The 27,894-nt window shown below is 40.2% G+C and overlaps 1 protein-coding gene across 12 annotated transcripts in view; it reads left to right on the top strand.

Annotated features, from left to right (window-relative positions):
* nav3 (neuron navigator 3) overlaps positions 1 to 27,894 on the top strand; it is a 435,160-nt gene that overhangs the window by 337,060 nt on the left and 70,206 nt on the right. For all 12 annotated transcript variants that reach the window (XM_036210349.1, XM_036210350.1, XM_036210351.1 and 9 more), the window contains 4 exons: positions 2,549 to 2,691; positions 7,072 to 8,152; positions 9,475 to 9,590; positions 20,357 to 20,465. In XM_036210349.1, coding sequence (XP_036066242.1) covers positions 2,549 to 2,691; positions 7,072 to 8,152; positions 9,475 to 9,590; positions 20,357 to 20,465 — 1,449 coding nt within the window. The remainder of the gene's footprint in view (positions 1 to 2,548; positions 2,692 to 7,071; positions 8,153 to 9,474; positions 9,591 to 20,356; positions 20,466 to 27,894) is intronic.

Below are 27,894 nucleotides of genomic sequence, written 5' to 3'. Positions count from 1 at the left end.
GCATCAATCGCAGACAGAGCGGCTAACAGAAAACGCAGTTAGCATCAATCGCAGACAGAACGGCTAACAGAAAACGCTGTTAGCATAAATCCCATAATCATAATCAAAAGACCACTGGGAACAATTTTATTTTAGATAAAAATTTAGGACTAGTTGGAATATTATTGTTAAAAATACAGTTAAGGGTTTCAGGGGACACTAATGGCATTTATTTTGTATGAATGGCTTTTTTGTAACCCTCTTACAGCGCATGTGTGACTCCTCTCTTCATCTCCAGCAGTGCTCCAGTTCAGTTTCAATCCAGAAGTGCCAATCCTTTTTCATTTAAAAAGCTACTTTTCCATTTTCTTTGTTATAGTTTTTAATCAACAAAGTGACAACTCTCACTAAGCTTTCAAAGACTTTCTTAATGTGTTCATTAAATAACATTTGGCCTTGTTTGATTTATTTCTGTTTTGTGTCTTCGATCAGTATCGTGTTTTTTTTAAAGCTTTTGTCTGACTTCAGCAACATCAGACATCCTAATTTCTAGATTCTAAAAAAATCTTGACCTCACAGGTACATTTGATCCTGTTGACCACGTCATTCAGAACCAGCGCTCCAGTTATAAAAACACTTTCCAGATAAGAGCTTTGCTGTGAAGACCTCCTTTCTTCTTCTGGCCTCCTGCTGTCTGGTGTGCCACAGGGATCCGTATTAGTCCCTGTGCTGTTCTCACTGTACATGCTGGCTCTCACCAAGAAAACCTCAAATCTATCAGCCTGTCATGAAGAAACGCTGCAGTTGCACGTAGCAGATGTTTAGATATGAATCTTTTTGGATAGATGGATATTAGTTTCTCTGTCTAAACAAAAGGAAGACTGAGCAGATTGTTCTTGGCCTGAAATGTTGCTCCTTCCTTTGGTGTGACTTTTTGCCAGGAGTTGGAAGTTTGACACAAAGCTTTCTTGCTTCAGTTAATTCCTCAATCGTGCTTTTCTAAGTTCCAAGCGCTCTTCCCTCTAGCTCGACCTCACGGCCTCGTCTCAGATTCTGGGTGTACCAACCTCTTCTTCATGGATCAGCCAAAGCTCTGAATGGGAGTCAGTCACAGATAAATCCAGGCTGGGGTGTCTCTTCTAGAGCTGCCACGATTAGTCGACTAATCAACAACTAATCGACTATTAAAATAGTCGATTAGTCGTTACTTTATATTATATGGTGTCAGAGTGTATTGATGTTGATGAAAGCGATAAATCTTTGGTTCTCCTGCTCCTTTCTGCGGGTTTTTCAGCACGTAAAAACTCAATCACACTTTCAGTGATTTCAGCAATCTTTGCATGAAAATGTTCAGCTTGTTCAGGACATTAATGCTTGTATTTTTGGTATTCATGAACTTTAGAGTTTTTGAAATATTGAGCAAAATTTGCGCCATAGGAAAAGAATGAGGAAGTCTTTAACTGTTTAAGTAGATTTAAGTAGATTAGCAACAAGAACTTTAAACTTTAAACTTTATAGCAATTAAAAACAAAAAATTAGAGTTTATCTAATATTTTAGCAACATGCTAACGTTTTTGGCTAATTTGTTTTCTGCTGTGGGTTTTTTAGGTCTAATTTAGAGTTTAGATTCTATTTTTGTAACAGGCTAACGTTTTTGACTAGTTTAGTTTACTGGAGAATTTTATGCTATATCAGAGTTTAGCTTATATTTAAGCAATGTGCTAGCTTTTTTGGCTAATTTGGCATCTACTGAGGTTTTTTATGCTAATTCGAAGTTCAGCTAATATTTTAGCAACATGCTAATGTTTTTGGCTAGTTAGTTATCTGAGGTTTTACAGACCAATTTCGTGTTAATCTTCAATTTTAGCAATATGTTAACATTCTTGACTTATTTAGTTTACTGAGAAATTTTAAGCTATTTTAAAGTTAGCCGTACTTAAAAAACAAGCTAGCTTTTTTGGGTTAATTTGACATCTACTGAGGCTTTGGGGGGTTAATTTGGAGTTTAGCTTTTATTTAAGCAACACACTAAATATTTTTTTCAAAATTGGTATGTATTAGGGATTTTTAAGCAATTTTACTACCATCTTTTTAAAGAAATTTAGGTCAACTTCAGTTCTCTTTCACAGTTATTTAACAAAATGTTTTTTCTTTTAACAAATTTGACATTTTGCAAATACCTTTTGCATTTTCACAAAATCCCATCAGCAGTTAAAGTAAATTGCATCAATGTTTTCAGCAAAAAGCATTCACACTAGTATTATGGCAAGTAATGCAACTTTTCTAGTTTAATCTTATTTTAATTCCAGAAACTAATGGAGGACATAGGCTGCACAATTTATTAAAAGGCACATAAACCAGCAAATTCTTTCTGTTGGACAGCATCTGCTGGAGGTCTAAAGAGTTGGCTGGTCGTTTTTTAGGCCTGAAACTCTTGAACTTCCCACCCTTCAACTGTAGAAACTAAATATTGTGTCATTTTTTTCATGTTGAAAAATGAAAGCAGTTCACCCTAATTTCTGTCTGAATGTGGTCTTGACCTCTGCATCTTCTTGTCCTCCCTCCTCAGGTTGCCAGGACCCTCCAGAGTCCCTGCTGCAGGCAGCGGGGCCTCCAGGAGCCCGGGCTCCTCCAACCTGAACCGGCGGAGCCAGAGCTTCAACAGCATTGACAAGAGCAAGCCCCTGCAGTATGCCAGCGGAAACGACAGGGGTAAGACTGCATGATCACTCGCTTTTTAAAGTTTACTGACTTTTGACGGCGCTCATTCTTTATCTCCCCCACTTGGTGGCAGCATTCTCACAACTTTAGTAATCAGACTTGTGCTGGTATAGAGACCCCCTCTGCCTTCACCAGGCAGAACCTGTCAGCTGAATCAGCCTCGTTTTTTCACACCAACAGAACGATAATGATGGTATTAACGGGAGGTGTTAAAACGTTTGGACGGTGACTGGACTGCTGAGAGCGAGCAAGCCGTGGAGAGGCTTCTGGATTTAGAGGAAAGGCCTGAAAGGGTCAAAGATAGGACATTTACTGAGCTTATAAAGGAATAAATTGTTTATTTAATTACTGTTTATTAACTGCTGATTGATGTTTAGTGAAGTAATGCTCATCTAATCAGTTGCAGTTGAAGATGAACTTACTGCACATATTATGTCAGAATAACAGAGCAAAGCCCCCATGGAGACTTTGGGTTTGTGTGTTTTAGTGAGTGCTTGTGCAGCGTCCTCCTGCCGCATAGGGCAGCATTTTGTTTCCCTGCAGCTGTGACGAGAATTAAAGGAGTCTGTTGCTTTGGCAACATCAAGTCGGTGGCTCTGCAAAGTGGCCTCCAGGGCTGGGATGGAGAAGGGATGGAGCGTCTCTAAAGGCGGGGTTAATTGACTGGACATACACACACACCTTTATCCAGAAACACTGCAGAGGACCCAGGATTATCTCGGATGAATTTTTGAGGACACCAACACAGCCGGTTTACGCCGGGACACATTAAACACCCGTCTATGTCTTTTATTACAAAGATCCAAAATGTTCTCACAAACCGAAATAATGTCAGTTTTTTTTGCATGTTTTCCAGATCAAAAGAAGCCTGGTGAGTGTTGTGTCTGAGGCACATCTAGAGGTCTTTGGGGTATTATTAGTGTCTCTGGGTTGGACCTAAAGTCTGTGGACTCATATTGGCAAAGGTCTCATCACCGCGTGGACAGATGCCGTGTGTGATGGGAAATACGTTAACACAGTCGTCTAACTTCGTCCCTGCTGCCCCGTCAGGTTCTGTCCTCTCCGTCTGACCTCATCGCTCAGGTTGTAGACCGTAAACCAGGAGTGTCAAACTCAATCAAACAGGGGGCCAAAATCCAAAACACACCTTATGTCACAGGCCGAACAGGATAAACATTTATTGAGCACTCTAAAACTACATTTTTAAAACTTAAAAACTGTAACTTTTTAACATAATTATCAACAAGATATATAGCATGACCTGTGATTTGCCCGCTGAAGATGCTAGTGCTGATAGCTGAAGATGATAGCTGAAAACGCTGAAGCTAATAGCCAGGTAAAATATTAGCTAAATGCAAAATTAGCCTAAAAAAACTTTTAAAAAAAAAGTTAGCCAAAAGAGTAACTTAAAAAATAGCTAAACTACAAAACAGCCTAAAAAAAGGATAAAAGCCTAAATTAACCAAAACAGTTCACCTGTAAATATTAGCCCAACTCCAAACAGTCTAAAAAACTTGAAAAAAAGGCTAAATTAGCCAAAACAGCTAGCGTGTAGCTGAAAAATTAGTTAAAATCCAAAAGTTTATGATTACAAACAACCAAAAAAATGTAAATTACAACTTTAAATCTTGCAAATTTATGAAAAAAACGTATAACTAATAAACAACAAGAATTACAACTGAATATTAGGGCCAATTTACAAACAAACAATAATTTATGAAAATTGCGACTTTAAGTCATGCAAATTTACCAGAAAAAAGCTGTATGTGTTACGAGAATAAAGTTGAATATTTATGACTTAAAAAGTCAGAGGCAACTTTTTTCATGTAAATTTACATGTTTCAAAATAGAAAATGTATTAATTTAAATCTCATAAATTTACGAGAAAAAAGTCATACATTCACGACTTTTAATCTGCAATATTACTTTTTTTGGGTGGCCCTGATACTCGGTCCCAGTGACAGCTAATGGGAGGAGGAGGAGGAGGAGAGCACCTCTATCTATCTATCACACCTCTTCCACCAGAACATTCACCCTCAAGGTTTCCGTCACAACCGAACTAGATTTATCTTTTTCATCCAGACTAGTAATCCTGTTGTTTTGGAGCTAAATCACTTTTAATTCATGCAACTTTTGAAGGTTTTCATATTTTCAGTTGGGCACATGCTGTTTAAAGTGCATTTTATAACCATGTGGACAGAAAACAACAGCACAGGTGTCACCTTCATTAAAGAGATGAAGAATAAAAACATTACTGGTTTAAATATTGAAAATAAAACAGACATGAGAAAACCAATCTCAGCTGTTTGTTATATATATGTAAGTATATACAACAGTTGTATATTTACAAGTGGTGGAAACTTGTTAGATCCAATGGAATAAAGAAATGTTCCTCAAGTGTTTTCAAGGGTATTTATTCAACAGAGTAAAAGAAAAGAAATGCAGATTCTCTTCTTGTTAGGAGGGGCCATCACCTAATCAGTCTAATCAGGAACTTAAGATAATGAAGTAAGGTTTCATATCTGGCAAGAAACAAACACATCTTGTAACTTCTAACTACGGGTGGAGGAAAAAATTGATTTGGCAATATATCACGATATTTCATTTGGCGATACTTGTAGCGGTTTAAAATGTTGGCACAATGATATTTATTTAATTATTTATGAGCGTCCTTCACCGTCTTGCTTTGTTTTCCACCTTAACCCATGACCGCTAGTTGGCAGCAGAGCGCCCTTATCCTCTTTGAGCAGTTCTACACCGCAACCAAAAAAGCAACAAGATCCTTCACACGTTCAGTCAGCCTTGCGGTTTTAGTTGTTATAACATATACTACTTAGTTTTGACTTGGAATGGGTACTAAAGCAAAACTCTGTGCCATGTTGCTGCCAGTATCACATAAAGACGTGGATTGCGGAGCCTCGTAGCGGCTCAGACACGAATGAGTGAAGCAGTGGAACTGCACAGTGGGTCATGCATAGAGCCCCCATCAAAATGCTGTCGGCAAAGCGAGCAAAAGTTCAGCTGAACTTCACAGCTATAGATTGTAGTTCAGAGACTTGATGGATCAGAGTGATGTAGACAACGCTCTGAAAAATGAGCAATGTTGTAGCATTTAGCGGGGGAATACACATTTGCTTCTGCTTTTGAGAAAACTTGAACTGCAGCGCTGACTGTCATGTAATAAAGCATCTGTGATCATTAAGTAAAATTAATTTGACCATTTTATTACAATAAAAGACATTAAATTCAGGTAGTTTTTTTTTTCAAAGTCATACTCTTGGAAAAAAAAAAGAAAAATTGTTCTGGTACAGTCTTGGGATATATCGCGATACATATCGTATCGTGAGACATGTATCGGGATACGTATCAGATCGTGAGACATGTATCGGGATACGTATTGTATTGCGAGACATGGATCGGGATACTCACCGTATTGTGAGACATGTATCTGGATACGTATCGTATCGTGAGACATGTATCTGGATACGCATCGTATCGTGAGACATGTATCTGGATACGTATCGTATCGTGAGACATGTATCTGGATACGCATCGTATCGTGAGACATGCATCTGGATACGTATTGTATTGCGAGACATGGATCGGGATACGTATCGTATCGTGAGACATGTATCTGGATACATATCGTATCGTGAGACATGTATCGGGATATGCATCGTATCGTGAGACATTTATCGGGATACGTAATGTATTGTGAGACATGTATTAGGACACGTATTGTATTGTGAGACATGTATCGGGATACGTATCGTATTGTGAGACATGTATCTGGATACGCATCGTATCGTGAGACATCAATCGGGATATGCATCGTATCGTGAGACATGTATCAGGACACGTATTGAATTGTGAGACATGTATCAGGACACGTATTGTATTGTGAGAAATCTTTTGGGAAACATATCGTATTGCGAGACATGTATCGGGATACGTATCGTATCGTGAGACATGTATCTGGAAACATATCGCATTGTGAGACATGTATCGGGATATGCATCGTATCGTGAGACATGTATCGGATACGTATTGTTTTGTGAGACATGTATCAGGACACGTATTGAATGGTGAGACATGTATCGGGACACGTATCGTATCGTGAGACATGTATCGGGATACGTATTGTATTGTGAGACATGTATCAGGACACGTATTGAATGGTGAGACATGTATCAGGACACGTATTGAATGGTGAGACATGTATCGGGATACGTATCGTATTGCCAGGCTCTTCCCAATACACACCACTACTACTAACTGTGTACAAAGGTCACTGGTAAATGTCATGGATGAAAACTAAGGAGGAAATGCTTAAATTCCATCACAAACCCTTCTCCTCTTCTCCTCTCCCAGAGGCAGTGAGGGCCATTCCGGTTCCCAGTGGGATGAATGGGAGTGGGGGGGTTGTTCCCACCAGCCAGAGTGGGCAGCAGCTGGCCTCTGCTATTCCCTCGCCCACAGCTGGAAAGTCTTGGCGCAGCAAGTCCATGAACCTCAAGCACAGTGCAACGTCGTCTATGCTGGCCAGCCCCACGCAGTCACCGTCCACCACCCCCTCCCCCCAGGGCCTGGAGGGCCCTCAATCACATGGAGGTGACGGGTCCAAAGGCGGATCGGGAGTCGCGCCCCCACACAGATCAATGCTGGAGAAGTTCCGCCTGATTCACCCTCGCTCCGCTTCCAGAGCTTCTCCATCCATGGCGGAAATGGCTCTTCAGGAGGAGGACGACCTGTCAGAGTACGGCGAGGACGGACCGGCGCCGGTGGTGACGGCATGCGGTGGCGTTAGCGGCACTGCTGGGTCCAAACAAATGTCTGCAAAAACGTCTGCCCTTTCTGCCCCAAGCAAAAGCCTATCTCAATCCGCCACCTCTTCATACCCAAAGGCCTCTGGGGGTGGCAGTAGATCCAACACCCCCGGCAAGGAGGACAAAAGCAAGTCTGCAAAATCCACAAAGGAGAGCAGTCCATCAAAGGAGGAGTCCACCACAGACTCCTCCAAGAAGTCCTCCAAAATATCCAGCCTCATTCCCAAAGGAGGGAAATCCTCGTCGGGGAAGAAGGACAGCAGCAATTCCTCAGCTTCCAGCTGCATCCCGAAACCGGGACTGAAAGCTCCTTCCACCACAACAGCAAAGCCTCAGAGCCAGAGTCAGGCCGCCTTAACCAGCAGTGGAAACGTGCGAGGAGGGGACGCAGACAGAGCCAAGCTGGGCAAGGGAGGCCAGGGGGGCAGTTTCTACATACAGCGCTCCACCGCGGCCCCGGAGGGCAAACGGACCTTCATGACCTCGTCCACCAGCACCTCAGCCTTGGCTGGATCCGGCGGGATGCTGGTGGGAGGAGGTGGTGGGGCACTTGGAGCCGTTCAGCTTCCCCAGCAGCAGCAGCACAACCACCCCAACACGGCTACTGTGGCCCCCTTCATGTACAGGTGAGCTTTCAGGCTTGTCGAGGCAGCATCTGCAGCACTGCGTTCTCCACTGCTCCTCGCAGCCATTACACAACAAATTAGCATCCTCTGCTAGCTGCTTGCCAAAGCCTGTGATTTGACAGTGAGGGGTTGATGTGTGGGATTTCAGAGTTCACCCGCCGCACCGCCTCTTCCTATTCAGGCTGTGTTAAACCAGCAGCTGCGCGCCACTTCCTGGACGACATCTTTCATCACAAAGGAGAAAAGATGAATAGAAACTTTTCTATGCAGCTTTTCTTCGACATCTTATACTGCAGCTCACAGTAAGAGTGAGAGCTTCCTGATTCAGGAAATATTAAGGTTCATTTATCGTGCTGCATCTGTCCTTCATTAGTTTCTGGGATTAAAACAAGATTTAACTAGAAAAGTTGCATTACACTGCTAGTGTGAAGGTTTTTTGCTAAAAGTAGTTGCTGTAGATGCTGAAGCTTTTTGCTGAAAATGGCGACACAATTGACTTTAATCGCTGCAGGGATTTAATGAAAATGCAAAAATGCTTATTTCAAAATATTGAAAATGCTAAACGACTGGAAATTTTTGCTTAAGAACTATGAAAGAGCGCTGAAGTTGACCTAAATTTCTGAAAAATTTGTAGTAAAGTTGCTTAAAAATCTCTAATACATGCCAATTTTGCAAAAATATTTAGTATTGCTTAAATACTAGCTAAAATCCAAAATAGCCAAAAATTCCTCAGGAAACTAAATTAGTCAAAAATCTTAGCATGTTGCTACATTTAGATGCTAAAAACTAAATTAGCCTATAAATCCTCAGTAGATGCCAAATTAGACAAAAAGCTAGCATTTTGCTTCAATACTAGCTAAAGTCCAAAATAGCCTAAAATTCCTCAGGAAACTAAATTAGCCAAAAACGTTAGCATGTTGCTAAAATATTAGCTAAACTCCAAATTTTTTGAAAGAAGATGAAAACACAGCCCATGAATATATTTAAAGTCTTGTTGTTAATCTATTTAAAATTTTGAAATTTTAAGACTTCTCATTCATTTCCTATGAGGCATATTTTGTTCAATATTTCAAAAACTATAAAGTTTATGAAAACCAAAAATACAAGCAGGTTTTCTCTCACTGACTCAAATATAAAAAAGTGATTTTTTTTTTTTTGTGTTGAACGCTCATAGCTTTGTTCAACTTTACTATACTCTGACTCCATATAATATAAAGTAACGACTATTCGACTATTAAATTAGTCGTTGACTATTTTAATAGTCGATTAGTCGACTAATCGTGATCTCTGTTTGTCACTGCTTTGTGGCCTTTTTCCTGCAGGACGTTTTCAGAGAACGACTGCACCACGGTGGCCCCCGCCGACCCCTGCCTCAGCCCCACCAAGGGGGAGCTGGTCTACAGCAAGACAGCCAAACAGTGCCTGGAGGAGATATCAGGTACACGAGCGGCCTCCTCTGCGTGGGTGTGCGATCCGTGCATTAACATGTATTCTGTATTATATAAGAATTTAGCTCCCATATCCTCACTGGAACCTATATTTACTTTACGCCGACCTTAAAACTCGGCAGTTCAATCGATGTCGAAATTACCCCTAGAAAGTTTTTATATGGTTTACTTCAAATGTTATCTTAGCTTTACATTTTGAATAAATGCAATGTTTGCATTCCACAAACTGGAAAGGTTCCATCTTGAAAATGTTGGGAATCTTTTGAAAGGGTAGAACTTTTTATCAAGCCGACAGCTGTTTTTGTTGACAGAAAGTTGGACATTTTTACGGCACGAATGCTTCTGTGTTTGATCGGGGGGACTTCAGCTCTGTGCTGGTTTCATGCTGAGAAGGGAAAAGGTCATCGCTGACAGCTGGACGAGGAGCACATCTGTGGCTCTGGGTTTGCGCCCCGGAGGCTGGCGTCGTCTGCTGCGACCCCTCTGCTTTGTCACTATGAGTCTCAGTGACACGCTCTCAGCAGGAGCGTCATCACCGTCGATTATTTTTAGTTTTAGTGAAGGTTTTGGAGAGGTCCCTGTTGTGGAGAGAGATTTTGTTCAAAGCTGCTCTGTCACTGCAAACAAATCCCAGCCACAGATTGCATCCAGAGTCTGTCGATCAGTCTGCAAAGAAGCACTGAATGCTTTTGTAGGGACTGCATAGACTTCTATGTCTGAAGTATTACCCTACAATCTTGCAGCTACAGGTTGATGTGTTTAGCAGTTACTTAAAACAGGTTGTTTGAAGTGTTTGTTTTTTAACAATCACGCCCTGAAAAGCTCTGGAGATGTGTTTCTGCATCCAAGTTCAGAATCAAGTGGAAACATTTTCCCAACAAACCTGACGGGAGAAGCTCCAACAATTGTTCCGCCTCTCCTGGAGGAGCGATTCAGTTTGGCCACTAGGAGGCGATCACGCTATAGCATTACAACTCCAGAAGAAGAAAGTATGACCAAAAAAATGGGGTTTTAGACCACAAATGGTTAATTAAAAAATGTTTCCTTAAAAGAGTTTGGAAATTTATGCCTGTGAGTTTATAAAGATGTTAATTTAGTCAGCAAATATATGATTAGGTCGATCAAACGTTAGCATTAGCCGTCCTTTGGGAAATCCCATTATACATTAGCATCAAGCTAGCAGACTTTAGCTTCATGCATTAGATCGATTTTTGTACTTTTTCTTCTCTATTTTCATGGATCGATTATTGATCTATTAAACTTAGATCCATTTAGATTGATTCATTGATTTTATTAACCTAGCCCTAATCACACAACCTTAAAAGTGACCCACACGCAATTTTCAAAATGTTCACTCTCATTTTTTTCTATGGGTGTGCTGCGGGCGACAGGTTGTAGTGAAAACTTAAAAACCAGATGTATTTTCGTTGACATATTATCACTGGACCAATGATCTCTGGTGTCGCCCATAGGACTCCACACAGAAAAAAAAGATATACCTGAAGTAGGCGGGGCATGATGAATAGAGTTTGCCCCACCAACTTAAAAAATATAAATAAAAGTGATCAAATTCTTTGATGGATTTAAAAATTAAAAAAAAAAATTCTAGATGCAATGTGTCATAATGCACTTTGTTTATACGGGCAAATAAATGGCACAAATCTTGAGTTCAAGGATGTCATTAATGTCTTGTTTTTATAAATTGGCTTCAATGAGCAAATGTTTTTTTTCCCATAAAAATCATCCAAAACTTGACTCTAAAACCATGACATGCCACGACCCGAACCGTGAATTTTGTGCCCCGTTGGACCCCTAGTTCTATGGCAAAAGGGATCAGAGGGCTAACTGGATATTACCTGCGATAATGCTAGGAATGCTCTAAGTGGAAATTGGCCGCTGAAGATGCTAGTGCTGATAGCTGAAGATGCTGAAATTGCTAGCTAAAAATGCTTAAGCCGATAGCCAGCTAAAGTATTAGCCAAATGCCAAATTAGCCTAAAAAAAGCTAACAAATAAAAATTTGGTTAGCCAAAACAGCTAAAATGTAGCTGCAAAAATAGCTAAACTTCAAAACAACCTAAAAAACTGAAAAAGCCTAAATTAGCCAAAACAGTTAGCATGTAGCTGAAATATTAGCTAAACGCCAAAGAAGCCTAAAATAACCTTAGTAAATGCCGAAATAGTCCAAAAAGCTAACAGAATGACAATTTTTAAAACTTTATAAATGTATTGACATAATTATGAATAAAAACAGTCAGGAATATTATTCCAGAATAAATCAACTTAAACCTTAAATAACTTTCAATTTTTTGTTTGTGCCAGTTTGAGAAAAGGTTTTAGCAGCAGACGGGGCCAAGAGTCTCTGAAGTCAAGAGGGGTCACCCTTCATCAAATGTTCAGAAACGGAACGAAGCCCAGCACGCACAAACAACAGCTGGTCTGAGGGATGTCCGGAACATTCCTGACGTTCTGGTTTTTCTGCACCTCCTCATCTTGAGGATAAAGTTAGGATGGGATGGCTGACCACCGCTTTTGTTCTGGGTCCAAATAAAAGCACTTGTTTGGGGTTTTTTTTGTCGTCACGTCGTTCTTCCGCTTCTATAAAAGAACAGAAACGAGTTAATTTCAGGAAGAGTCAAAAGCACCACATGAAAGCTCGGTTCTCAGCCGTCCTGGCTGCTCGTTTGCGACATAGTTTTAGTTCTTTTAGGTGTGACTAATACAGAGGGGGCTAATACTGTTTGCATTGATTGATAGGCATGCCGTTGATCCACGATAAGCCCCTCAAGACCGCCTTTAATTAACGGATGGACGGCGTGCTGCTGCGGCGGCTGTGAGCTCAGGTGCAAACACCTCCCAGCCTCAGAGGCACAGGGATGGTGTGAGGGACTCAGCCATGAAGCTGGTATGAAGGATGACAAGGATTAAAAAGAAAGGAGGAGAAGATAAGGAGGCTGAGCGAGCGGAGGGAGAGAGAAAGAAAGCGCAGGCTTGCGCGCTGGAATGTGCAGCCAGACGGCGAGCTACGTGAGCCTGCTCGCCGCCTTCATTCTGCACTGTGAGGACGGGGAGGAGGTGTCAGAGGGGAGTGTGGCAGTGAGCTGGTAATTACAGCAAAGACAGAAGGTGGAGGGAGCCAGATAAGAGTGGAGTGGGGATGTTGCAGCTCGTTCATCCACGCCCCTGACAGCATGTGGACGGAGAGCGCCGTGGAAGCAGTGAGTGTCTGCCTCGCCGCCTGACCAGCAGCATGGGCCAGCTCCGGGATGGGTGTGGATTTGACGGCTGAACGGGGGGCTTTCCTTGCAGCCTGGGAGCCTGCTGACACCTGGACCTCAAAGGGGAGGCGTGGGGCTCCGGTTCCTCCCTCCCGCCATCTGCTCTGGGTGTGACAGAGATGTGAAGCGGAGAGCCTCTCAGACATGAAGAGGGGAGCAGAATTCTCGGTGTATTCTCAGGGGGGCGGTCCAGCTCCGCGGCCTCTCCCCGACAACCTCAACCTGCGGATCAAGCAGCGCTCGCTCACTAACCTGACCCTCCTGAGCGAAGGCGAGCAGTGCGTCTACTCCTTCCAGCTCAGCGAGCCTCCGACCCGTCCCTCCCAGCCTCACAACTGGACTCCGCACTCAACCGCCTCCCACCGGGCAGGAGGCAGCCTGCAAGCCAGCCCCAGGAAGGAGGCGGGCGCCGGGAAGGGGACCCGGGCCCGCTCCCTGTCCCTGTCTCTTACCAAGGTCCTTTCCCAGTCGGAGCACTCCCTCATCCCGGTGCCTTGGAGGTGCACGGCGGCGGGTGGGCGGCAGCAGCGAGGATCCGGCGGCAGCCATCCGAGGACCGAGCCCCAGCGGAAGTTCAGGGAGGGGTCAGACGAGGAGAGAAAAGAGCCTGCCGCCTCAGGTGGGGGGGAGAGTCGGGGAGGCAGGGAGAAAGACAGTGGGTACTGGGCGGAGGAGGAGGTGTCAGGGGGAGGTCCTCGTGAGGGAACCGCTCAGCTGGATAAGGAGGTGATCCTCACCATGCTGGGCGACCTGGAGCAGGTGCTGCACACCCCGCCCCTCCCACGTAAGTCTAAATGTTGTGACGTAAATCAGCATCACAGCAGCACCACGAACCAGGAAGCAAATGTTGAGCTGGGAATGTTAGAGAACGAAAAATCTACAATCCTCGCATAAACGAGGTTAAATGAACACTTTATGAACACGCCGGGGGTCAAACTCAACCACACAGGGGGCCAAAATCCAAAACATACCTTAGGTCACGGGCCGAACAGGATAAACATTTATTGAACACTCTAAAACTGCATTTTTAAAACTTTAAAACCATAACTTTTTCACATAATTATGAACTACATATATAGTATTACCTGCAATAATACTAGTGGGAATGCTGTAAGCTAAATTTGGCCACTGAAGATGCTAATGGAAATTGCTGAAATTGATAGCTAAAAACACTGAAGCTGATAGACAGCTAAAATATTAGCTAAATGCCAAACTAGCCTAAAAAAAAAACAAAAAAAACATAGGCTAGCCAAAACAGCTAGCATGTAGCTGAAAAAAATAACTAAACTTAAAAAAAACGGGGGAAAAAAAGCCTAAATTAGCCAAAACAGCTAGCATGTAGCTGAAATATTAGCTAAACTCCAAAATAGCCTAAAAAATCTTAGTAAATGCCAAAATAGTCCAAAAAACTAGCAGAATGCTTTTTTTCAACTTTAAAAAACAAAACTTCTTAAAATAATTATGAGTAATAAAAAGAAAGGAATATTATTCCAGAATAAATCAACTTAAACCTTAAATAACTTTCAATATTTTACTCTCCATAAAAATATATTTTGTCAAAATTATACAAGTTAGAAATTAGATAACATCGGGCCATTAATAACAATAAAGTAAAATGATCTGGAGGGCCGGATAGAATAACCCAGAGGGCCGGATCCGGCCCCTGGGCCTTGACTTTGACACATGTTTTAATGCTACTTTTGTGAGAGCTGGCAGCTCACAACACCACCAACCGAGGGGTTTGAAAACATCAGCCACTCTCATCCATCCATCCATCCATCCATCTTCTTAACCGCTTTGTCCCTTTCAGGGTCGCGGGGTGCCGGAGCCTATCCCGGCTACTGAAGGGCGAAGGCGGGGTACACCCTGGACAGGTCGCCAGTCTGTCTCAGGGCCTCAAACACACTCCCATTCACTCTCACATTCACACCTAGGGGCAATTTAGAGTCACCAATCAACCTATGAGGCATGTTTTTGGACGGTGGGAGGAAGCCGGAGTCCCCGGTGAAAACCCACGCATGCACGGGGAGAACATGCAAACTCCACACAGAAAGGTCCCAGCCGGGATTTGAACCGGGGCCTTCTCGCTGTGAGGCAAGAGCGCTAACCACTTGCGCCACCGTGCAGCCCTCAGCCACTCTCAGTCCATTTTATTCAGAAAATCTGCAGATCTGCTGCTGTTTCTGTGATTTTGAACAGTTCTGGACCAAATAGGAAATAGGATTGGACACCTCAAAGAAATGACGTTTGATGCACTTCAGACATCCGATACTGTTGTGAAAGACGGGTTTTCTCTGCATGATATACTGCTGATCAGACTGAGGCGTGATGCAGCATTAACTCAAGATCAGTTGAGGTTAAGGAGGCCTGCAACTCACCAGCCAGTTTGATCAATATCTCATTATAGTGTTGAAGCGGCATGAATCGCTGTGTGTTTGTCATATTGGGGAAGTTTGTGTCTTTCATTTGGGTCAGAAGTGGTTTATTTTATGGAATGGTGTACCCTTTAATAGCGCTTTTCTATCTTGTTTTAAGGTCCAAAGCACCTTAAAGGGTAGTTGGGAGCTGACTCCACCCACAACTGAAAATTGAAAACCCAGTCAGAGTGGCGGGACTGGAGAACAGGACTAGTATCATAACTATCATGTGATTTAGATATCTAATAGATGTTTCCGTGCCTAGTGGGTTTGGAACGATCCGATTTACTGACCTAAAATGGATCCAGGACATCTTTAGGTAAAACTCCACCAGTGTGGCTCAGATAAATACCTGGAATTGAACAGTGCAACTTACTACGGCACTTTCAGTAAAATATATCATTTCTCAATCCAAATGGTATTTTCCAATATTGATTAATCTTATTTTGAAACTATTTTTTAGTAGTTTATATTGATTCGATTCTGACTCAGATCAATCTGGTTGTATCATCAATGAATTCATTCATACACCCCTATTTTTTCAAAGGGAAAATTTGGGGAATTCAGACATAAATAACATCAACCTGGTAGCATAACAGAAAGTGTCCAAACAGGTAAATAACAGCAAAAACAAAGAAAATGAAGAAACAGTGGAATAGCAACCTATCAGCTGAGGATCTGTCAGCAATGAAAAGTTCAGAAAGAGATAAACTCTATAAATCTCTCTGCTCATTTATTTGATTTTTACTCTTGAAACAGAAAGTTGTCAATTTGGTTTAGGAAGCGTCATTTATAAATTGAACTCCAACTTACATGGGAAAAGAAAAATTCTAGCAAAATAAAAAAATAATGACTCCCTGGGCCAATTAGGAATCCGAACAGGGGCTTAAATCCAAAGAAAAGTTTCTGCATGAGCAAAAAGGTGAAGAGGATTTTACACATTCACCCGTAGTGCTGAGTCAGGACATTTGTTATAGCGTTTCAGAATGAATATTGAATATGAATATTAGTATTATTTAATCCTTAAAATGAAACGTGTGCATTTTTTATTTCCCATGAGACAGATGAGTCTGCTGCAAAGATAAGCTTATAATTGGACACGCGTGCTTCCGGCTTCCCGTCAATGTTGCATGAAATGTCCAAACATGATGGAGACCCGGGTTCCGACAGGTTCGTCCTGTCGCTTTTTAATAGAATTTTAAATTGGATCCTTCCCAGCAGGGACGTGTTAGGGTCGGTGTTCAATAGGAGTGAGGACACAAGACAAGAAAGGTGTGTGAGGAAGCAGCTGTGCAAGAATCAGCGGGAAGTGGTTCCTTAAAGACCCTTCAGAGATGTCATTCTGCTCACTTCTGACAGCTTTCCTTTTCTTCTGTCCTTCAAATGTATCCCAAAGAATTGTTTAATCTATAAGAATGTATATTTAATAGGACTTAATAGTGCAGTATAGTTCAATAAAACACTGTTTTCCCCTAGACTCATGGTAGGTTTGCCCATTGGGGACATAACTAACACACAATTGAACATTTTTTAAATGCGTAAAATGTTTAAAGTCATTATCAGGTTAACTGTACAAACTCTACAACCCTGTTGGGCCAAGAATCTAAAAATAAACCAAAGGTTGAGTTTGTGTGCCGCGTACGTTTGTCAAGCATAGATTTTATCCTGACGTGCCAGAAACTTTTACAGCAACAGCACATAAAAAAAGCCTGCATCCTCCCCGAGCGCACGTCAAAGCAGGAGCTCTGCTGTCAAAACACAGCCATGAAATCTGCGGAAAAAAACACACAAACTTTAATCCTTTAAGCTGTGAGTCTGCTTATTTAAGTTGCATGAACTGCAAAATCTATGAAAAACAACATTGTAAGGTGAGGAAATGTTCCTGAAAACAAGCTTTCCTTCTTTAAGGTAAAAGGAAATAATTTTTTGTAATAAAAAAATAGCTTTTTAAAAGTATATTTTGCTAATTCAACAACAATAATAGTAATTGATAACAAGCCTCAATGAAAGACAAAAACTGACTTAATTTAAGTGCAAGCATCCAACTTTTGCAAATAAGTAAATAAAATAGTTCACATTTGGGATTTTCGGGACTTTGGTGACAAATGTTCTGTTTTTAGAACGTGATCTTGCTTTAACTCTTAACTATTGCAAAAGCTCAAATGATGGACATTTGTCCATCAAATGTCCATCATTTGGGTAAGATTGTTCTCCTAATCGCCTTGTTGCAGTAACTTCCTTCACCTCTTGGGTTTACTCGTCGGTTGTCGTGCCAGATCCACTTTCTGTTGAGATCTATTTCAAAAGACAAATGTTCTGATTTGTATTGCTTTGTGTTCTTAGGCATGTCTTAGTGACTTATTATTATTGAACAGGAAATTCTCCCTGTAACAAATATAGCAAAGCAGCCCCATACCATGACACTTCCACCCGCATTTGTACTTCTTTTCAAACAGCTTAATGTGTAACTTTATGGGGTTGAATCGGGATCCGCTTAAAATGATTGAAAATTTTGATTTTAAACAGTTTTAAGCTCAAAAGTGCATAATCAAATAAATTAAAATTAAATTACATGAAATAAATGTAATTAAAGTAAACACAATTTAAATAAATATCAAATGTCCCGGCAGCCGATGGGCTCATAGCTCCACCCCCATATAAAGTTAAAACACTGACATTTAAATTGAGGACTGAAAGCAAAGAGTGAATGAAACATTTTTTTTCATTTGTTAACAGCTTTAGCTTTGTATTTCATAGTCCAAGTGCACTATGAAAGGGTGAGACGGACCGGTGTAATATCTGAGATCTGCAGAGACAAACGACACGGTTCTGTCATAAAGAGTTACTTGCTTAAAGATCATTGACGGCTTTGCACTTGATTTTCTGGTTGATTTCTTTTCCTGCACTGACTACAGCTGCAGGAGAGCTATTACAAAGGAAAACAGGGTTTGAACAGCAGAGGGTCTTTGTGTTGATTTTACCGCTAACACAGGTCATGTTAGGGCAGAACAGTTGCCCCCGTTTCATAAATGTCAGTTTATATTTTCTCTTTGACCACAACAGTTGTATAGGTGAAATTTGCAATCACCTCTATGAATTTATGTTTTGTTTTCCATAACATGGTCATGCCCCCAACACTCAGCAGCCCTGTGGGAGTTCAATTAATCAAGGTTTGAATCAATCAAACACTCGAGGTGGGCCCAGCGGGCAACCCATGCTTTTACCAAAGGATGGAATGGTCAGTTCAAAACTTTATTAGGGCTGGGAGATAAAACAGTAACGACAGATAAAGCAATAGAACTTTTACTCGATAGAGAAATGAGTTTATCAGGATAGACTTTCATTCTGGAGGGTCTGAAATTGACACTCGCCAGCTGCGAGAATTTTCTCCTCTTTAGCCAGTAAAAGTCACCACATGGCGAGTAAATGTTTGCATCTAATTATTTATGGTTGTTAGCTTTCATTTTTGGTATATATATTTGTTAACCTTTCCAGCTCTATCGTCTCCGCATAGCGTAAATAAACGCATGCGAGACACACGACACCTCCGCGGTCACTTCCGCTAATCTTCTCCGAGTATCGTTTAGTTTTGGTTGATGAAGCAGCGGAACATTTTTATAGGGAGCCGGTTAAAACTAGCTACCAAAAGTTTAATAAAAAGTGTGTATTTGGAGATCGAGATGTAGCATTAGCATGATGCTAATGCTAACGAGCTGCTAAGTGTGAAGTCTTGATGTGTTCACAGACCAGTTTAAAGTCGGACAATATTTTCATTGAGCGGACTTTTAAGACTTTGCGGATGAATACAACAAAATAATTCGTAGGACATTCATTAAAAATTTTTTTTGGATATAATAACAGAATTGAATCCACTATATATTAGCAGCGGATGTTACACAAAAACTTTCTTTAAAAAAATTCATAAAAAAATGTAAAAAGTAAAACGCCTACGATTATTTTGTGTAAAATGTTTGTTCTGTAAAGCTTGAAAATATCAGAAATCATTTGCAGAATTTAATGGAACTTAAACAGTTTAGTGGTCTATTTTATTTATGTTCTCTTTTGAAAGTTGAAATATTTTGCCTCAGTTTTCAGTTTAGTTCATATATATATGTGTGTGTGTGTATATGTTTATAAATATATACATATATATATATTATATATATATATATATATACATATATATATATATATGTGTGTGTATGTACATATATATATACATATATATATATATATATATATGTGTGTGTATGTACATATATATATAAAATATGTGTATGTATATACATATGTATATATATATAAAAATATGTATGAGTATATAAAAATATACATATATACGCATATATATATATATGTATATAGAAAGTATATATATATATATACACACGAATATTTATATAATTTTTTTAATGAACTGTGTTACACAATATACTCAAACACACCTTTTCTTAGTCATTTAAAAAAACTTGTTGCATGATTTTTAGTCCATCTGTTATGTTAAAAGTTGTACAGGAAATAAATATTTAAATCTAAACAACCTGCTGAGGATTATACATTTATTCTTGAGCCGCGGAGCGTTCATATTTGACAAATATAGTTGTTTGGTTAATATCGTGATATATATCGTTATCGTACAATATTTAAAAAAAATATATCAAGATAAAAAAATTCCTTATCGCCCAGCCCTACGTCCACCACAAACCAAAGTCTCTGCTGCTTTTAGGAAGTAGATTATTAAAAGGAATCAGATGATGGACCCTGTAATTATATTCTACAATCAGTTACAAACCTTGTGAGCTCCAGGTGTTTGTGTCAACGTTCTCGCTAATGTCCATCATTATAAGTCAAAGCAGTCGTGCAGCCTTGCAGCCTGATTCACTGGATGGTCTTCAGTTGTCATTACTTTCCCACTGAGTCGCTGCTGACAGCCAATGAAACGCTTTATGTCACCTCCTATTTTGTGTTTGAGCCTTTATCAACAGGGGTGAGAGGTGTGTATCATTAGAGGTCTTAGTGGGTTGCATTTCAAAGTAAACCAATCCAAATGTGTGTCCTCAGGAGAAGATGCTGAGACGAGACGCATGAGGACGGTGAAGAACATCGCTGACCTCCGACAGAACCTGGAAGAAACCATGTCCAATCTGCGGGGGACGCAGATCAGCCACAGGTAGGCACACATGGCGCTGTCCTTGAGCTACACAAGAGGCTAAATTTTCTGGTTTTAATACACACCTTTAACATTTTCTTTAAGCTGGAAAATGTCTTTTGAAGTGTAGTCTGCATTTACACTAATCTATCTTATAAATAAAGTTTTGTAAAATATTTCCAATGTAGTTCCACACAGCTCAGCATAATCATGTCCTGCATCAAAATGATACTAGAAAAGTTGTTGGCATACCATCATCTCCCCTCGGCACACACACATTTTTTGGATTCGGTTGAATCAGGCACCACTTTCCTCTACAGCTGGTACTTTAGGAAGGATATGATAAACAGCCAAACCTTAAAAGGCTGTCACATCTGTGAGCCAGAGGCACCAGGAAGAGCCGCAGAAACACAGGCGTGAGGAGAACCGCTGTCAGCTCCCTGGGCAGCGGTTCACCGCTCCTATCTCTCTCCCACTCCATTATTTTGTGTGTTGTCCCCCATTTGCAGGGGAGGATGGTGGCCAGGCTGCTGACAGCCGTGACAGATGGCGTTCTCTGTGTGCGTCTTTGAGTGTGTGTTTGTGCTTTCCTTCTTCGTTCCCTTGGATCGAGGAGTGAGATCGATATAGCTCCTCGCTGTTGCCACATTTACATCAGAGGTGTGAAGCATTTAAATACATGAAGGACGCTCGTCTTCATGCATCACACTCATAAACAATGCTCATGAAGTCACTGAACCTGTGCGCTGACACAAGGAGAGGTGTGACTCTAGGTCTGTGCAGCAGAACAATAGAGCAAGAAAACAGGAAAGATGCAGGTTAATTCATCTCCTTTTGTCTTGAGGTCATTCACACAGTCTGAGAGTCGCATAGATAGTGAACACCTCCTGCCGCCTTTTGTTTGGTTACCACAAGCTGGAACTGATGTTCCTTCAAACAGGAACATTGGCTGAATGTCCCAGAACCTTCCAACACATGACGCTCTGGACCTCGGATCCAGCAGAACGCCCAGTAGTCTGTTTTTGGAAAACTGCAGCTGAGCGGCTTCACTTTTACTACAAGCTATCTGAATGGACTCTACGCACGGAGATGTGTGACATATTTCAGGTTTCATATAAGACTGCTTATGCTATCTGTATGCGTCAACTTAGCAATTCTCCGTGTACTTTCCCTGCTATTGGTTTATTTTCATTATTTCTTACATTAAGTGTTAGTTTGTCATTATGTGTATACACAAGGACATCCAAAAAGGTAAATTTTGAATTCCTGAAACACCAAACACCCATACTCACAAAACACTTCCACGTACTGTATGATTATTTGACTTCTTTGGATGAAACGTAGCTATTTTAGAGTATTTAAAACCTTTCCAACAGAACTTTTTATGAGTAAATTAACTTTGAAGTGACTTTTGGACTACTGCTCCTACTGATGATGCCTTCTTCATGGAGTGGTAGCAGCGTGCACTAACGGTTACCTTTACCTCAGTTGAGACGTTTAGGAAAGGAATCAGGTCTTAGACTGCTTCCTGACACTGAAAATTACATTTAAACACATTTAGAGACACTATTCTGAGGAGTAATAGAAACACAGCTAACAGATAAAGACAGCGATAGTTAGACGTGTCTTTCATGCTAGTTAGCATTAGCTCTAATGAAAAGTGACAACGGTATTCACATGTAGTTTTCTAAATACTGCAGTCAGTCCTGAACTTTTTTTCTTGGCTGCACGGAGGGAAAAGTTAATGTCAGGATTATGGTTCCGGTTTGAGTTAATACAACCAAATGGTTCTTGATCGCAGCCGCATCTGCAGCTGCGCTCCGGCTGCGGGACAGCTAACGGAACTTCATTAAAAACTGCGACCAGTAACAGCATTTAGCTTTAGAAGCAATTAAAATAGTGAAACAATGCAGCAATCTGCATCTTGGCTGCACCGATTATGTGTCGCCAACATGAATTTCCATCAGGTTTAATCTGGTCGCATGTAAATGCGTACAAATAACATCAACCTTAGCAAGTTACCTTCGAAGTTTGCTATGTAGGACGACAAAAACAGTTTAAATCATTTTTGCATTTTTATTTTGTAGTATTTTGCTAGAAAGACAAACTATGATCCTAACATCGTTTGTAGCCCACCATGCCCAAACCGGAAATGACAGAGCGGTCATATACCGAATGTGGAAGTAGGTCGTGCACGTAACCTATTCCGATTCAGCCTAAGACACGTTTTGGTCAAAAATAGACAGATAAATAATTATGTACGTTCTTTGAGTCCTTTCCAATTTTTCATGGATTTGTTTTTCAGTTTCTTTTCTTTGTGTATGTGTGTCTTTTCCTGATGTGTTTAATGGTGTAAATGCATTTCAATGGTCAACCTGACGGATGTTTTCCACACAATTTGATCTAATAGTGACGTGTTAATGGCCTGCAGTGGAGCAACTCTGTAAACCTGCTAAGAGCTCCATTTGAAATCGGTCATTTTCTACTTCTAATATTTGTCAGATGCTCTGAAGACCATCTGTAGAGGTAAAGGACGGACTTAAGCATTGCTTTTTATTTTTACTCCCAGCATTAGTTTATCGTTTGGTTTTCTAATGTTTCGTTGAACCCTGTTTCCTGGACCTTTCCGTAAAGAGATTCATTAATATTCTAGTCACTGCAGTTTCTCTGCTGATGCTGCTCTGCTCTTTCACAGACGCAGTTTTCATGGTTGCCAAGCACAACCAGAGACCTTTGACTAAAAACAATAACACTGATTTAAAGCTGCTGTTGTGTATTTCCAGAGGTGCCACCCATCAGTGTTGTTAAGTGTAGAGAAGCTTTAAGCTAAGCAGCGTTTTTATAAGGAGTTGTGAAAGCTTCCATGCAAATCTGAGGCATAAAAACATAAACTGTTCACTGCCTCCAAAAATGTCTTTAATTGACTGAAATGTGTTCACTGGACCAATGATCTCTGGTGTCAACTCCACACAGACTGTAGTGGGCGGGGCACACTGTCACACTGATTAGAGTTTGCCCCGCCCACCTAAAAACATGCTGGAAATGATCCTTTTCATAGATTTCAAATCCAACCATAAAGTAAAAATATTATTTTTTCAATCAATATATTTAGTTGAAATAGTTTTGAAAACAAGCTGCCTACTGTTTACACTATGAACCGACCTGGCTTTAGTTGATTGCCTCAAACAGGATTTCTCAAAGAAAAAAATAAATATTTTTTTTAGATCCTAAGGAATTAGCTTCTTATGGTTTGGTCACAACTGGCCTGATAGGACGACGGAGTATTAGGCCCACTTTATAAAGAAAAGTTTACATTTTAAAATTATGACTTTAAATCTTGTAAATTTACGGGAAACAAGTAGTAAGTGCTAAATTATGAGAATAAAGTCGTATATTTGTGACTTTAAAAGTCATAGGCTAAATTTATGACTTTTAATCTCGTAAAATTATGAGATTTAAAGTCATACATTTATGAGAAAAAGTAATTTATAAAAAAAATTAGAGTTTAGCTCCTATTTTTGCAACATGCTAACGTTTTTTTGCTAGTATGTTTTAGGCTAATTTAAAATTTAGCTTCAATTTTAGCAACTGGCTAACATTTTTGACCATTTAGTTTACAGACGAATTTCATGTTAATTTGGAGTTTAACTAATATTTTAGCAAAATGCTGAGGTTGTCAGCTAATTTTTTATCTACTGAAGTTTTTTAGGGGATCATTTAGAATTGAGCTTCTATTTTAGAAACATGCTAACATTTCTAATTTAGTTTACTAAGGAATTTTAGGCCATGTAGGAGTTCAGTTAGTAATTGAGCAACAAGTTAGCTTTTTTGTGGCTAATTTGGCCTCTAATTAGGTTTTTAATACTAATTTTGGAATAATATTTTAGCAACATGTTAACATTTTTGGCTAATTTGTTATCTTCTGGGGTTTTTAGGCTAATTTCAAGTTTAGCTTTTATTTTAGCAACATGCTAACATTTTTGGCTGATTAATTTACTAAAGAGTTTTATGCTAATTTGGAGTTCCGCTAGTAATTAAGCAACAAACTAGTTTACTGTAATTTTAACTAAAGGTAAAAGGTAAAAACGTTTAAAAAAATCTAATTTTGAGACATGCTAGTTTCTTTTTATATTTTTGCTTGTGTTTTTTACCAAAATACTTTACATAATTCACATTTATAAAAAAAACAACAATAACAATAAGTCCAAATTTCTTAAAGGCTGAAGTAAGTCCATGCGGTTCCTTCTATGCTTTGGTGAGTAGATAATGGGCCCAAACAAATGGAATGGAAGCAGCTTCTGTTCCGCGCTGCTTCCTGTGCGGTATGAACAAAGCATTACTTACATTATTCTTAGAAATGCTTCACAACACACTTACGTGTGCATGAAAATGGTACGTTTTCATGACGTCCCTAAAGGTGACTATATAAGCCTGAAGGTAATTGCAAGACATATTTATGCTCCCCTTAAGATACAATCAGGGCCCAGAAACCCAGTGGATCCGTAGCCTTGTTCGACCTGTTGCCTTCTGGGAAGCACTACAGAGGCATAAAAACCCAAATAGATTCAAAACGGCTTCTTCCCTAAGGCAACAACCATGCTCAAGTCCAGAGAGCTCGGATAGAATTTGCATTAGAATATTTCGATCTATATATGTAGATGCATATCTATATCTGTGTATACGCATATGTATATCTATTAATTTAAGTATCTATCCTGGGTAAATTTGTCAACACATCCACCTCCATGCTTTTTTACACATCAGACGTGTTTATATTTGCACATATCTCTCTGCACATAATTATGAACAATTCTTATATTTACACATATATTTCTGTACATAATGGCATCTTTTACATTATATTTTGTGACATTTCTTTTTGCACTGGGATGGTGACTGCTCCAATTTCATTGTCCACATGAACAGTGACAATAAAGGCTTCTCTGTCTATTATAAATCTGTAGAACATGTGCATTGTAGAACCAGTAATTTGACAGTTTTATTTCCGATCACTTCAAATAGGCGTTTACAGTCATACATTGAGGTTCAGCTGGTCGAGAAGTTGACCATTGACCCAGTTGTCCTGTGTTTGAGCTGCTTTGACTAAAAACATTCTGCTTTTTTATTTTTGCTGAGCATCCTCATCCTCAGTTTGGGTCTGGCCGATCTGCTTGTGCTGATCAATAAACCTCATTTCATTTCCCACCTCTGTTTGTTTATATCCTCACAAAGAACAACGGTATCGATCGACGCTGCAAATGAAGGAAAGCAGCTGGACTGTGATCCTCAGGTGCAGGAGACGTCTCTCCTCCTCCAGGGATGCAGCACGACAACTAAAACGAACCTTCAGCATTTTGGGATTGCTTGATGGGATAGTTTATTATGTGTTTACAGCAGTAAGACTGACCGCTCCTGAAATGAAATGGTAGTTTGGAAAGTGTGTATGATACACAAAGCGTCACCTCGATACAAGAAAAGCAGCAAACGTTTGACCCTGAAGTGCTGGAATCATGGGGGTGGTAATGACGGGTCAAAGCTTTTCTATCCCTGAGAGACGAGACATGATTCATCTTGAAGGGAGCAGCAGAACCACGCTGAAAAGAAGATGACTCTCTGTTATGAAGCAGATGAATTAGCTTCACATTTCTGCTTCGCTTCTAGCACACGACATTTGCTGGGCGCTTTGGACACAGAAATACATTTTTGTGCTCGTCTGTGAATTGAATTAACCTGCCAGAGAAGACTGTGTGTTAAACTCCGAGCTCATTAGCAGCAGCAGTTGCAGTGTATTTATACCCAGCATTGCTCAGCAATAAGCAGCTCCCTGCTGTCAGCATGGATTTCTCCCCTGCTGAGCTCTTGGCAAAGCGCTAAATAGTCTCCATCAGGATTTATTTTTGCTTGTAGTTCTGCCTTTTAACTGATAATGAGTGAAGCAAAGATTTTCAACAAGCAGCTCAGGACTGAGCTGAAGAGTGTGGTTTTAATTTGGACATGAGTGAACTTTTATGATCCCTTCTTAAATCCATGCTGTGTGCTCTATAACGTGGTGGCTGGAGTTACAACGTTTTCTGTTTACAGATGGTCACCATTTTTATTCAGTGGTTTTATGCAGTTTTGAGAGAACACAGATTGAGGTTTCAGTACAGATGTCGTCTATATTTTATCACATTTAACCACCAGCTCTTACACCACATGAGACAAAGTCAAAGCCCGAGGGGCAGACCTGGCCCTCCAGATCATTTTATTTTATTGTTATAATTATCTTGCGCTTATTTATTTATTTTTTACTTGTTTTATTAACATTTAGTGGAAATCAGTAGTCATGCCGTACAAAAATTACAAAATTAGATACAAACTTAAAACTATTTTCTTCAGGTACCTCTAGGAAGGGGGAAAGGAATCCTCCTTAGATATAATCTTGATCAGGTGGGCGGGGCTTCATCCAGATGGGCTGGGCTTCATCAGGAGCACCGACAAGTCTTCCAGAAACTCAAGTCTTCCCACTCCGCTCCGGCGAGAGCGAAGTGGGAAAGAAGGAACAACATATGAATCATACTGCACAATCAAAGACATACAGAACTAATTAAAAAGTAAAATAAAAAATAGAGGAGAGAAAAAGTAGATGAAAAAGAAGACAGAGCCCCTGTGCGCCATACTCTCCCCAGCTTCTAAATTCCAGCAGCCTTCTATGTTATTATGTAGAGAATCTACATATATTTAGTAAATCCAGCATATATTGGAGAAATTGGCCTATGATGTTTGCAGATGATATTGTGATTTGTAGTGAGAGCAGAGAACAGGCTTAGATGGAGGAAACTGATTCGCTGTGGCGACCCCTGAAGGGAAAAGCCCAAAGGAAAAGAAGAAGAAGCATATATTGGAGAAATATGTAGTTATAATAATTATTACCCCATACTTCAAACAGTATGGGAGCATTATGTTAATTATCTTATGATTACTAGCTAGCCTGGCAGAACGCTTGTCCAAAGAGGAATGTTTTAAGGCTTTGAAGGTATCAGCATTTTAGCTATCAATTTCAGCATCTTCATCTATCAGCACTAGCATCCTCAATGGGCAAATTCAGCTTATAGCATTCACACTAGTATTATTGCAGGTAATGCTATATATCTAGTTCATAATTATGTTAAAAATTTAAGGTTTTAACAATTTTAAAATGTAGTTTTAGAGTGTTGAATAAATGTTTATCCTGTTTGACCCTCAACCAAAGGTGTGTTTTGGATTTTGGGTCCTTGTGTGATTGAGTTTGAACCCCTGATGTATCATTTCATGTAGGGTCCAGATAACCCTACACTTACATTGACATTGTCTACAAAAGGTAGGCAAAGGTGGACAGGATTTCATTTTTGCCATGGACATCAAAATCAAAACTTATTGGAGAAAAAAAAAATGCCTTTCGGGTTCCAGATGACAACAGTAATGTGCCTTG

This window comes from Oryzias melastigma, linkage group LG23 (assembly GCF_002922805.2).
Source record: "Oryzias melastigma strain HK-1 linkage group LG23, ASM292280v2, whole genome shotgun sequence".
NCBI lineage: Eukaryota > Metazoa > Chordata > Actinopteri > Beloniformes > Adrianichthyidae > Oryzias > Oryzias melastigma.
This window is presented reverse-complemented; position numbering and strand designations above follow the sequence as displayed.